Here is a 13,165-nt window from a genome sequence, read left to right on the forward strand (position 1 = left end):
TTTTTGTTTAAATAATGCGTAATGGCGCATTTGTATCTCGGTTTTTTCTCCTTCTTCAATGTCTGTCAAAGCGAACATTATTATTAGATGCCAGCGCTTCAGGGGCGCCCACTACCCTCAACCCCCTACGTCTAACCGCTTTGTCCCCAGTTATGCACTAAATCACTTGTTTGTCCCGTCTTCTACGTCAACTTCTCCAGAAGTCTTCGAGACAAAACATCACCTAATAACTCTTCCAAACAACGGCGGTCGTAAGCAGCGTCGATCGCAGTACCCTGAGGTTCGTTGACCGCAGGGCAGTTTGCAACTGGAACAAAAATATTTTTGTTCCGAATGAAGTTTAACGACCTTACTTTTGTTTTCTTTAATCTAAGTATTTTGCACAAACACCACGAACGCTTCAAACCTGAGTCGTTTACGACAGCTGTCGCGTCCTTTTACTGTTTACAGGAAAACGAAAAGATCAGCGTATATTTGACTAAGAAGGGCCCCTGCTTCCCGACCCGGCCAAAAGCAAGATTGCAGTGTAAATATTTACATTCTCCAAAACTCACGTGGGTACGACAGGGGTAGCGGACATCGCCCCGGTGACCTTTTTGTAGAAACGGAGGTAAACAAAAGTACCTGATTCAGGCTGAAATTCACTGCTATGGAAAAGATTTTTCGTTTCCCAGTGCGGTTTAAGAGCAGAACCTAATGCTCGATGTACTCGGCAGAAAAAAATACAGCTGTACATATATAACTGTTTGCTAAACTTGTACAGCTGTTTGTCTGCATATAAGAGTTGTATATACAAAATACCGTACCATATACAAAACTATGGTATACTGTGTCGTACCATACTAGCTCTGCCATAGCATTACGTTCATCTTAAGAGCACAAAAACAACACGGACAAATAACGTGCTGACAGAAGACATGCGCTAACTTCCAACTGAATTTTATTAAACCAGGGTGGAATAGATACGAGTAAAAAGACAAGAGATACACAAAGGCTTACAATTACTCAGAAGGTTAGAATACCGGACCAACTTGGTGCTGTCCTACACGTGTCAGTCACTACCATGGTCAGTTCTTTTTTAAAGAACCCTGCCTCCATTTCTGACAAGGCTGTCGATGTCGTACTGACACGTTCGAAATCGCCTAGTTGCATTTCAGCTGCCCCTACTAGTATCTCACGCGCGCGCTGATCAGAATTATGAAACAATTTCAGTGAATTTTCAATGTATGGCTCACACCCGCGGCATTCACCGCACTGAGTTGACAGGTTCCCGAATTCTGTCCGTTCTTGTGACGCTCACTTAGCCTAGAGTTGACGCACCATGCCGTCTGTCCCACATATAGGAGGCATTCACTGGCGTGGAATTCATGCAGCCAACCATGTGTGTGCGCCGCCATATCCGTTGCCAAGCTTCTGTTGCTAAAGCGACGTTATGCCCACGGCCCGCAGATCAGGCACCTCTCTTCTACTTCATGCCTTCATGGCGGCCAGGCAGGCCGCGGTCCGCGACGTGACCTTGTGTTTTCGCGCAAGGAGTGTGCGAGTGATTCGATACTTATTTGCACGACGATAGCATTGGGTTACGCGAAAAGTCATGGTTCCGCTCCTGAATGGGACAACCTTATCTGCAATTCAACCCCAGCCTCTGGGCGCACGTACGAGCGAGTGCGAGTTGGTCGTGGCACAAAGGTTGCAACGTGAGCGCAATGGTACGTTTGACAGACAGACAGACAAAATAGAGGGCTATAAAGTAAAATAAAAGCCCAACCCGTACCACATACGTAGCACGGGTGACGCCAATTAAAAATAAACAAACTGGACCGAAGTCAAAAAGAGTTTTTAAGAGACAGGAAAAGAAGAAAGAAAGAATAAAGACGAGAGATCTATCACGCGAAAGAGGGGAGGCAATCAGCGGTATTTTTTAAACGAATATGTGACAGCAGGAACTGCATTATTGCAAACTGTTGCCCACTGAACGTAAAGTAATGCCTCGACGCCAAGTACTGTTGAGTGCAGCATAGTCGCCAGCCGCGTATGAAGTCGCCGCCGCAGATCAGCGGATTGCCAGCCGCCGCGCTCTAATGTCAGAGGTGAGTTGTTTTGATGAGTGTGAAACATTTAACACACGAGAAACCAGCCGGCAGACAACTACGCGCAGTTCGCAGCCGCGGTTTCATCGTCCGGTGATGCGAAGTGCTCGGAGGGCAGGTAGAGCGCCATCACATAATGTGAGTGCGATTAATAATATATCTGTTGACGCCACTAACGATAATCATGTTGAAACGCAGCAGACGATGAACGCTGTTTTTTTTTTTTTTTTTGCGAGATGCGGCCGCAAAGAAAAGCGCATGCGCTGGCACAGTGGCCACGGACATGGCGGTTTTCAGTGTTGCCAAGCGAAGAAATTGCGCGCTAAACTTTTTAATGAATACCACCTATACCCTTCCACAGGCCAACAGAACCCGGTACACAACGCCGCCTAGACATTCGACGTGCTTGTTGTGATGACCCGATGACAACCCGAATGCAGGTTTTCGGCCCTATTTTATTTAGCCTACGTGCGACACCATGTAAATACGGTAATGAGCACTGGCTTCAGCCCCTTCCTCTGCTAGCTTCTCACGCCAGCGGACAGCCTCACAGACTGCCACAATGACGTGTTCAGGATACCCTGATTGCCTTAGCCGAGAAACCTGCGCCTCCACAACGCTCTGCCCGTGGTGACCACAGGACTTCTTGAGGGCGCTGGTGAAGCACATCTTCGCTACTGAGCGTTTCACCAGTGTTGCGTGAGCAGAATTAAATGGAAACAGGGACTCCTACCTGTGGGAGGGCGTAACTTCAACAAACCTGATTGTCCGAAAACGTGAGGCTAATGTCCAAGAACTTCAATGCGTTACTTTGCGGCATTCCATGCATTATCTGGAGCGGACTTGGGCAATCTTTGAACACTGCCAGTGTTGTTTCTGAAGGTAGACACACCTCTCCGAAGCACAACCAGAAAATCATCAACAACCTGTAAACTTTGAGCGCATTTGTGGACCTCAATCTAACAGCCAGCAACCGGTCAAGATGGCCCAGAAAAAGTCACTCGGCGCCGGAGAAACACACGATCCTGCTCATACACCCTATTTCTGTATGAAAGCTTTGTCTTTCCAACGTAGTTCCTCAGGACCAAAAAAAAGTTCTCTGTCTGTCTGAGACTGAGGTGTGGAGCTTCGTAAGTAATCCTATTGATGATTAGGGCTTCCACGGGTCAAGTGTATAGTGTCATTACCCTCAGAAAGCTGCAAACTAACACCTACCCCCCCCTCCCCCCCTCGGGAACACTACTCCACGCCATCTACACAGCATAAACATTTACTTGTCAACACTGCCCCTCACCCAACACTCTTTACCATATCGTCTGGGAGTGCCGACAATCAGCATAATTAACCCCCCTACCATACCCAACCCTGGAGCAGTGGGAGGACCAGCTGACCAGCTCACGCCCTCAAGACCAGCAACGACTGGTGTACAGTGCCCACCGGGCAGCCAAGGACCAAGGCTTCCTGGGCTAAGGAGGCCTCCCACAACGGAACTCATACAATTGAATAAATGCTTATTCCTCCTCCTCCTCTGCCCGTCCGTCCGTCCGTCTGTCTTTCTGTCTGTCTGTCCGACCATCTCTCTGTTCCAGTAAACATAGGTGGACTGCAGATACGTCGACAACAGGTCAAGCAACCCTTACAATGGTACACCACTTTAATAAGAAACCCTTCCGAGGGTACACCACTTTCATATGTATGCTACATCTCGTACATTTCATTTATATGCTACATGTATATCGGCTACATCTCCTTTAAAGCTCTGCAAATGTTACGCCAAGATCATCTGCCTCTCGCCCGCGTCGCATGGACTCCAGGTCACGTGGAGTTCTAAGGCAAAGAAACGGCTCGTGCCTAGGCTCGAAATCATCTACCCCAGGCCTTCACTGTATACGTCGACCGTTTACCCTTCGCCACATCTACCACTACTTACCGTATTTACTCGCATAGTGATCACCATAGGCGTGCGCCCAGGGGGGGTAGGGGGGGCGGCCGCCCCCCCTAATCATCAAAGGGGGGCGCCAAATTGGCCCATATTTTGCCAATGTAACACATTAAAGTAAAAATTTCTGCTCAGAAATATTTTGTATGGGTTGCAATTTCATCGCATTGAAATAACAATTTTATAACCACCCCTCTTTGCACTGCGTTCGGACCGCTAAGCCTTCGGTGGGAAGAGGTCGGGAGTTGCTGTAAAAGGGGGGCGGGGGGGGGGGGGGCGCAGCGGTAAGACTTTGCCTTTGCCCCCCCTAATTGAGAACTCTGCGCACGCCTATGGTGATCACACCCCTGAAGTTCATCGTTACAATATGACGTTTTTTTTTAATTTTCCGCGCAATGATCGCACCCTGAACTTGCCGCAGCCATATGTCGTATGTGTGCCAAGTCTAGACGACGATGGTCGTGCTTACGTTAGTTTCCTCCTCTTTCGAAGCGGACATGGCTACGTTATTGCCGCGGACTTGATGATATTAGCGATATCGGCAAGCGTGAGTTCATTATTGGTGCGGAAAAAACTCTCACTAAATGCACATAATGTACTCACAAAACATATAAAAAAACACGCTCGGCTCACTGTGTCGGCAGCCGTGTCTTGATGTCCCACACTGTGACAGCAGCAGCCACTTATTGGTCGACCTGTCCTCACCTCACAGCAAACTCGTTCCGGCGCGTTCCGCAATGCCGTAATTCCGGCGCATTCCGTAATGAAAACACTGCATTTTGCATCATTCGGTGGTCATTCGGTGGTCAGTGGAGTTTTTATTGTGTATTTATTTGTTATGTTTATTATGTTAATGAGACTTATCTGCAACTTGCGTTTTCTGCGCTGGAACTTTTTCCCGAAACATTTACCTCATGTAATGATCGCACCCCTAACTTTGCATCATATTTTTCGAAAAAAAAAAGTGCGATCATTACGCGAGTAAATACGGTACCCTCTCTTCCTCACCTACGACGGCATCCTTGCCCATTACAAAATGCAACGACGTCAATAATTCTCTCTCAATAAAGCGACACACACCCGCCTCCTCACCACACTGCAGCCAGATACGACGTCCTTAAACTCCGCGAACTTCAGACAAAAACGTTTCCCCACAATACACGCCGTGGCCCCTACCCAAAGAATCCCAATAGCCAGCCGCATGTCAATATCGCCAAGACGTGGGTACCATAGAGTTTCATACTAATGAAACTCTATGGTGGGTACAGTGTACAAGAAGATAAAACCGTGTCGTTCGGCGGAGAAACCAACGGAGCGCGTGGGTCCCCTTTGCGATGAAAAAAATGTATGGAGCGTAGGCGGCGTTCCCCAGAGAACTCCTGTTGCAGCCAGCGCCCAGTAAAAGTTCTTAAACCATACTAAACAGTGATTTAAGGGGTTTTATAAAACCTTCTGCCATAAAATGGAAAAATATGACTATTTGATGCAATAAACAAGGATGAATTCAACAAACAAAACTTGTGAAGCCAGCTCGTATGCAACAGGAGTTCCTCAACAGAGATTTTTATCGCAAAAGGGACCCCACGACCAGCCCCGAACGACACATCTCGCTGTTCTAGTACACCATAATAACGTGGGCACTTCTCTACAACATCACTTAACCGGGTGGCCCGCAACCCCCCTACAAAACCACCACTCTCCATCATTACCGCACAGCAGTGGGTGGAGCTGCTGATCGGCTCAGACTCCTCTACGCAGCGCAAGTTGGTAGAGAGGGCAGCACGAGCAGGTCACCTCCAAGCTCTGAGGGCGGCTTTCGCTCACAACAACAAGCAGACCGCAGGAGAGGTGGCTATCTTCATAAACTCCAGGGTTGCACTTCAATGTCTAGCGCCATTTCCAAAAAAAAAAAAAAAAACAGCTTGTGTCTGACGTACACGCCCTACATCCCCAAGCTCTACAAGCGCACCATCACATAGCAGCCCAGTGGATTCCAGCCCATTGTGGGATAACTGGCAATGTGAAGGCGGACATTGCTGCATCCGTTGCGCATAATCATCCTGCATCGGCAATATACATACCATTCTCCAGGAAAGATGCATCCTTGCATCTAGCGTGGCATGGAACATGCAGCGAGCAACCTGGGATGACGTGTCACGTGATTATGCGCCGCTATCTTCCATCGATCCAAAATCACGCCTCCTACTTACATTAAAGTTTACTCAATCACTCAATCAACATCCTTTGTTCTACTGCACAAAGCTCAGGGGCATCTATCTTGTTGGTGGCACAAGCAGTCACCGTTATGCAAGATGGCGCCAGTCGGCAGCGTTCGCCGGGACGTTCTCTTTGCAAGAGTAAATATGCATGTCCACAAGTGCAACTCAACACACGCACGCATTCTTTCTTCGCAGAGATTACGGTCCAGCCGGCATACACGTACGCAAACAACCACATAACTGTACGGGATAATCACGTTAAGAGTGGATTCTTCTTTCCCCTAGTATAACTAAACAAACAAAAAGGCGGGCGAAGAGAAAAACAAGATTGGCGTCCTCAAGGATGTCCCTTCTTCGCCTGAAGCCAAAACCAACGTCCGTGCAACAGAGAACAACAGAGAACGGTCGTGGCGGCGCTTGTTATTATAAAGCGAGCTCAGATTCCACTAAGCCTTTGGACGGGCACGTATGGTTGGATGGAGGTAAAACAACAGAAGATAAAAAAACACGGGGGAAAAAGAGGAGAGACGGAATAAGCGCGCCTTCTGGCAAACAACATTCAGTTCCGTGAGACGAACACTCTGGGAAACAAATTAAACAGATAAGAGGGGAGAGGTGGGAGGATGCGGAGGAGGGTATGCGGAATAAAAAAAGACGCGAGAAAAGGTTTTCCATCCTTTGTTGTTTGGTTTATTCTTTTGTTTTTTAAGTCTTTGCGCAACGCTTCCTCGTGTGAGCCAATTAGACGCGAAGCGTCTTCAAGCGCTCGCGCGATGTTGAGAGAGGGGTAAAAACGACCCAGCGTCGTTCCACGGTGCCGCAGAATGTCGCGGCGTCCGTGAGTGCTTTTTGCCCCCTATACGTTTCCCCGTAGCTGAAACAATAGAGCGCCTGCCCCGGCCTCCCCTCAGCTTTGGCCAGGAGAAGTTCCTACCTCCGCAATTTCGTAATCTTTTCTTTTTTCCACCACTACTCGGTCTCACGCTTCTTCCGTTTGTCCAGTCCGCTAACATTTTCTTGAGAGTTCCTTGGTTTTCGAATTCCGGTTCCCTCTGAACGTCCGCATCGCACCGCTGCAGCGAAAACGCAAGCCCGGTACTGGGGCGTTTCAATGTGTCCGTTTCGAGTGTGCCCTGATCGGATGAAAGCGGATCACCAGACGTGACGGAGCACAGTATTGGACAGAGGACTCGAAAGTGTAACTACGTCATGACTGAAACGGACGCGGAATGGACATTTTTGAAACGGACACAACTCAGAATTCTGCCCCTGGGTCCATGTGCGGATAATGGCACTTTTTGATTTGAGACTAGACTAGACTAGACTAGACTAGACTAGACTAGACTAGACTAGACTAGACTAGACTAGACTAGACTAGACTAGACTAGACTAGACTAGACTAGACTAGACTAGACTAGACTAGACTAGACTAGACTAGACTAGATTAGATTAGATTAGATTAGATTAGATTAGATTAGATTAGATTAGATTAGATTAGATTAGATTAGATTAGATTAGATTAGATTAGATTAGATTAGATTAGATTAGATTAGATTAGATTGGTTTGGTTTGGTTTGGTTTGGTTTGGTTTGGTTTGGTTTGGTTTGGATTGGATTGGATTGGATTGGATTGGATTGGACTGGACTGGACTGGACTGGACTGGATTTGATTTGATTTGATTTGATTTGATTTGATTTGGATTTGGATTTGGATTTGGGTGGATTACCGAGACGCTGTCGCGTGCACTAATTTTTAAAAGCCCCCCTTTCAATACGTGTCAACGAATACCCAACACAGATCACCAGCGGCTTTCCATAGCGAATACGATGACCATGAGCCATCATTGTTTTCTGTTCCTCTTCCCCTTACTCTTCCTGCGCGTCTTCTATTTTCTCCCGTCTTCTTCCTGTTCATCGTCACCTTCTCACGACACTCTGTTGTAGTCTAACAGAAAGCGGCTGGCCCAAGGATATAAGGGCATCCTGAGATCTGGAAATAACACGCATTCGCATATGTGGGGGTCTAGGACTTTGGGTACGTAACATAAAGTGGGCGGGGGGAGGAAGTGGCCAGTTGTAGCTTCGACCGGAAGTACCCCGTGTAGGCTACATTCAGCCGCACGTGGTGTGGAACTACTGCGTCATGACTGATGAGTTCATCCATCCTTTTCAGAGAGAGAGAGAGAGAGCGTTAATGAACACTGAAGAGGTTATCCCCACAAACGGCGGGGCTTGTTACTTCAGATGGTGGTGAACATAGTGAGGCGAAAGAATAAAAGAAAGAGGGAAGAGGTACGTCGAAATGATGAATGATAAAAAGAAAATGAAATAAATAAGAGACATAAAAATGCAGACACAAACAAAAACAAAAAAAAATTGCCCCTATCTCCCCGCGAGGGAACACTGGTGTGATGCGGCGCATCTGGGGGTTCAATTGGCGTTTCCATTGGGTTGAATCTCTACATCGCGTGAAACGTATTGTGAACGCGTAGGCACACAGTCGTCAAGCAAAGTGACGCGAAGTCGAACGAGAGCAAGCGCTGACTGAACCGCCGCGGAGCGATACCCGCTTTATATTCACAGCGCATGAAGGAGAGGAGACCGCGGGAGAGAGTCGCGCATGCGCGCACATGCGCACCGGAGCAGCTGTTAACGCAGCGTTAACGCAGCGAAGCGCGCGCCAACCAAGCGCGCCAGCTGTCGTTATGCTAATTCGCCGGAGTGAGAGTGTTGCGCACAGCTGTGGGAGAGACGAACGGATGAGAGTCGTGCATGCGCAGGTGGCGTGCGGACGGACGCCGACGACGCAGGAGGGACATGCCTCAGAGCAAGAGATGCGCCGCATCTAAAAGGTGCGCCTGTAATGCTTGTAGGTGGTTGATTGTGAGGTTTGACGCGCCGAAGCTATACCTGGGATATGGGACGCACCGGAGTCGAGGGTTTAGAATTAATCTCGACCACCCGGGGTTCTTTAACGGGTGCCCAAATCCGGGAATTTTCGCTTTTCACCTCCATCTGAAAAAGCAGCCACCGCAGCCGCGATTTAACCCGCGTGTCCTTGGACTCGGCAGCGCAGCGCCTTAGCACTGAGTCGCCGCGACCGGTGTAATACTTGTAGGTGCTAGGAATTTATGCCGAGTACGAGTTGATCTTTTGAGTAAGATGCCAAACACTCAGGCGCAACCCGAGAATCCACGATGATGTCCCCTGGCGTGCAGGTTGCTCCGTGATGGATACGAAAGCAGCAATCAGCGCTGCTAGTTCAGTAGCTGCATACTGAAAGGTTGTCTTGTGGGCCAGCGTATAGCGCTTAAGGTGGTACTTATTATGAAGAAATCCACCTTTCTGATTCTAGACTAAATGGCTGACCCAGACCCACCATCTCTCTCTCTCTCTCTCTCTCTCTCTCTCTCTCTCTCTCTCTCTCTCTCTCTCTCTCTCTCTCTCTCTCTCTCTCTCTCTCTCTCTGAAAAGGATGTATGAATTCACCAGTCATGACGCAGTAGGGATGGTTGCTGTTACGCATGAGATGTAGCTCTCCCTGGTTTTGGGTGCCAGCGGCAATATTTCAAGAATCCGAGGCTGGGGACTGGACGCCTTGGTTTTCTACGCGCTGCGTGTCCTATACTTCACGTTAGTGCACACTCATCTTACGTATTGCATCGAGTCGTGGGGCTGGACATACAATACTTACCTAGAGCGGCTGAGGCGAGCGCAAAAACGAGCTCTTGGAATATGCTGGTATCCTGCCATGCTCTCCCTGGGGCAGGTTTCTCAGCGGTTCCCACTGTAAAACAATGCATAAAAAACTAAAAGAAGGCCCTAGGGCTTTCGGGTTTTGATATATGACGGCTTATATTGCACTTAAAGAATACCTTTCAAGCAATGCACTTGTGCTTAGAGGTGAAGCCAACTTTCAAAAAATCAATATACGCTTTGTTTTTGTACGCTGGTTTTCCCACAATGACTTCTGCACAGTGAAGCAAGGCCATCTGTATACAGAGGGAATATGATTACAGAAAAAGGCTCTAACTGTTGTGTTGTCGAACGTATCCAAAAACAAATTACACGACAATTATCCGCTAAGATGACCCCAATATTACGCACAAGAAAGAAGCCGTAGGTAAACGGAATCTTCGTAAAGACAACCCACAGCTCCCGAGTTTCAGCAGATTTTACACTGGGTGGAACTGGGTCCTCTTTTTTTGTTTTTAATCACACGGTGAAGTGCTTCAGGACGAGGACAAGAATACTCGTGGTGCCGTTAACTACACCCGTAGTTAGTATAGGCGGGAACATCCACGGCAGGTGTAGAGGCGAAGCTGGTTGGTTGTTGGTAGTGCAGCGGTAGAAGGTCAAGCACATCGTTGATTGAGCTGAGTGCTAGGGTATGGCCATGTTTCCTTGCCACAAAAAGGAATCGCGCACGAGCGAACGAACGAAAAAATACAAATGCTTAGATTCATTTCCTTTCCCTTCGTTATTTTACCAGATGAGCTTATTCTATGAAGTCATGCCCACGGCCGCTTAAGAAGCCAAAGCGTACACTTCCATAAAGATCTTTCAGCCTATTTAGGGGCTCCATGACTGATCCCAGCTGGTTTTTTTATTTGGCATGGTCAAAATCGGTTGCTTATTGACATCCCCAAAGCCAAAGAAGACGTCTGCCCCCGTCCCCGACCTCGTGGAGACCCCTACTCTCGCAGCAACCATCCACGAACTCTGAATTTCGAAGCAAGTTCCCCCTGTTCGCAACGTCTGCAGTCGTCGCCAGACGACCGGGCTTCCGCGAATCGCGCGGTCTAACTACCGCGTAGGTTCGTCGCTCCGCGCTCAGCGGGGGGCGGTCTGGCGCCGCTAAGAAGAAAAAAACATAACCGCTTTATTGTTTCTTCCGTGCGACGATTCTGATAAGGTTAGTGATAACGACACAACGACGCGTAGCGTCGTCTTCTGTTGCTGTTGAAGGGCCCACAAGGGACGCCATGCCGAGTCGTCGGGTTCTTTCCCTTTCATACCCAGCGCAACGTTTCGGCACGTTACGTTCCCTGGAGAAAAGTCGCCCGCTTAATTTCCCATCTGCGGTCTTTAATTAGGGCCGGCCAGTACCGCCCTCTACGAACCTTTATCTCCACTCTATGGCGACGCTAGGCCTAAAAATAAAGCGGTCAAAGACGCGGCGGTCGTCGTCGTCGTCTGCTGCCTGCGGTGCGCCGAGCAGACGACACAAAAGGATCGTCTGCTGCAGCGAGGCATTATTGTCTGCTTCTCAGCGCTTGCGAGCACGCGCGTTTTGATGAATGGCCTACAAGATGGACGCGCTAGAATTAAGCATGCCTCCTCCGCGAGCTGTGGTATTTAAGCATGGGAACGAGATGTCCTTGATTTTTCTCGCCTATTTAAAAACGAGTTCTTTGGTGGCGATGTAATGTGTGTGTGTGTGTGTGGGAATCTGTTTTCCGGTCGTCGCGTTGTCAGGAAGTAAAGAAGCGAAGGAGCCGGAATTAAATATCTACCTGTAGTGTCGTCACGTAAAGTGTAAAAACAGTGCTTGGATATTCTGATAACGTACCATTGTATGTGAACGAGTATAAGTCATAAACATTGTTTACAGAAACTGCATTATTTTTTTCTTTGGGTATGTCTGATAAGTGGGTACATTAATTATCTTAAACGTACTCGCTGAGGTGGCGGGCTGCTCTTTATCCAATCACGTTTGTTGTAAGGGGGTTCGTGGACCTGTGGGGCACCATTTCAACTCATCTCAAAAACTTTGCGTGCGAACACCGGGTCAGAAAGGAGTAAAAAAAGAATAAAAAAGGAGTCAGAGAAGACTCCTTTTAATATTAGGGCTCAAACACCCGTCATACTGGTTGTGCAGCGGGAATGCTATATCCAGACCAAACATACCTTTTTGAATGTTATGGCAGTTCTGACGAGGGCCTTTACATACCAAACTCCCACTGGCTGATGAAGGAGGCTCATAAGCGTCAGTAACGCCCTTCAGGCGCAAAACCCTTAAGCATGAGGGTTTTTTTTTGTGTGTGTGTGTGTAATCAGTGCTCAGTTAATCTATCACGTACTTGGTTTTCGTTGACATATTGCCACAAAATTTTGCACCCGTGCATGCAAAAATGTGTTGCAAGGACTTCCTAGCAATGCCACATAAGGCCGGCATTTCAAAACGTCGGGAATCCCACATGATCGAAGTAAACACCGCCAACTTAGTGAAGAAACTCCGGAAGGAGGGGCACTTTAATGCGTTACACCCCTGCCAGAGCGGGAAATAAAGCTTCACCGAATACTCGCAAGAGCGGCTAACAGGCTTAACTGTTCGTAAGAGTGTTTTCGATGTAGGAACCGGTTAAAGAACGGCGGGTTGGGGAGTGGGTCAGTATCGGTGTGGGGAATGGAGCTAGGATGAACTTAATTGAGGGCAATCGTTTTACAACATTATCGTAGCCTAGGCAGTATCAGAACGCTTGCGTGTTGTACGAAGCAAGTATAAGGTGAGCCATTTTGGTTGAAGCAGTGTAATTGGTATACTGTTCGCTTGGCCAGGGCGTGTGCACCTTTGTCATCCAGATGGCGCCACAAACATTGACAAGGGCAAAATAGTCATAGGGAAAACAAATATCCTCCGCAACCTTTTCCAGTGGATAGAATCGCATTCGGCTGGAACCAATTACTGCAACAAGCGAAGACAAGAGCACACCTGCGCCTCGTACAACGTTACGCCCCATGAAGAAAAGTCGGTCGCTTAATTTCCAGTCGGTGGGCGTTAATTAGGACCGGCCTAATGAACAGTAACGTGCTCCTACTTCTCAAATCTCCATAGTGTGTGCGGGAGTGAGTGAGTGAGTGAGTGAGTGAGTGAGTGAGTGAGTGAGTGAGTGAGTGAGTGAGTGAGTGAGTGAG

The 13,165-nt window shown here is 48.2% G+C and overlaps 1 protein-coding gene across 2 annotated transcripts in view; it reads right to left on the bottom strand.

Annotated features, from left to right (window-relative positions):
• The window catches only part of LOC144141578 (uncharacterized), a 229,365-nt gene that overhangs the window by 101,363 nt on the left and 114,837 nt on the right, over window positions 1-13,165 (bottom strand). For both annotated transcript variants that reach the window (XR_013316646.1, XM_077673119.1), the window contains one exon: window positions 9,942-10,034. Coding sequence is in view for 1 of the 2 variants with exons in the window: in XM_077673119.1 (XP_077529245.1) it covers window positions 9,942-10,034 (93 nt within the window). In the remaining variant the exon portion in view is untranslated. The remainder of the gene's footprint in view (window positions 1-9,941; window positions 10,035-13,165) is intronic.

Source organism: Haemaphysalis longicornis, unplaced genomic scaffold (genome assembly GCF_048455015.1).
Source record: "Haemaphysalis longicornis isolate Haplotype H1 unplaced genomic scaffold, Haemaphysalis longicornis Haplotype H1 scaffold_6, whole genome shotgun sequence".
NCBI classification, from domain to species: Eukaryota; Metazoa; Arthropoda; class Arachnida; order Ixodida; family Ixodidae; genus Haemaphysalis; species Haemaphysalis longicornis.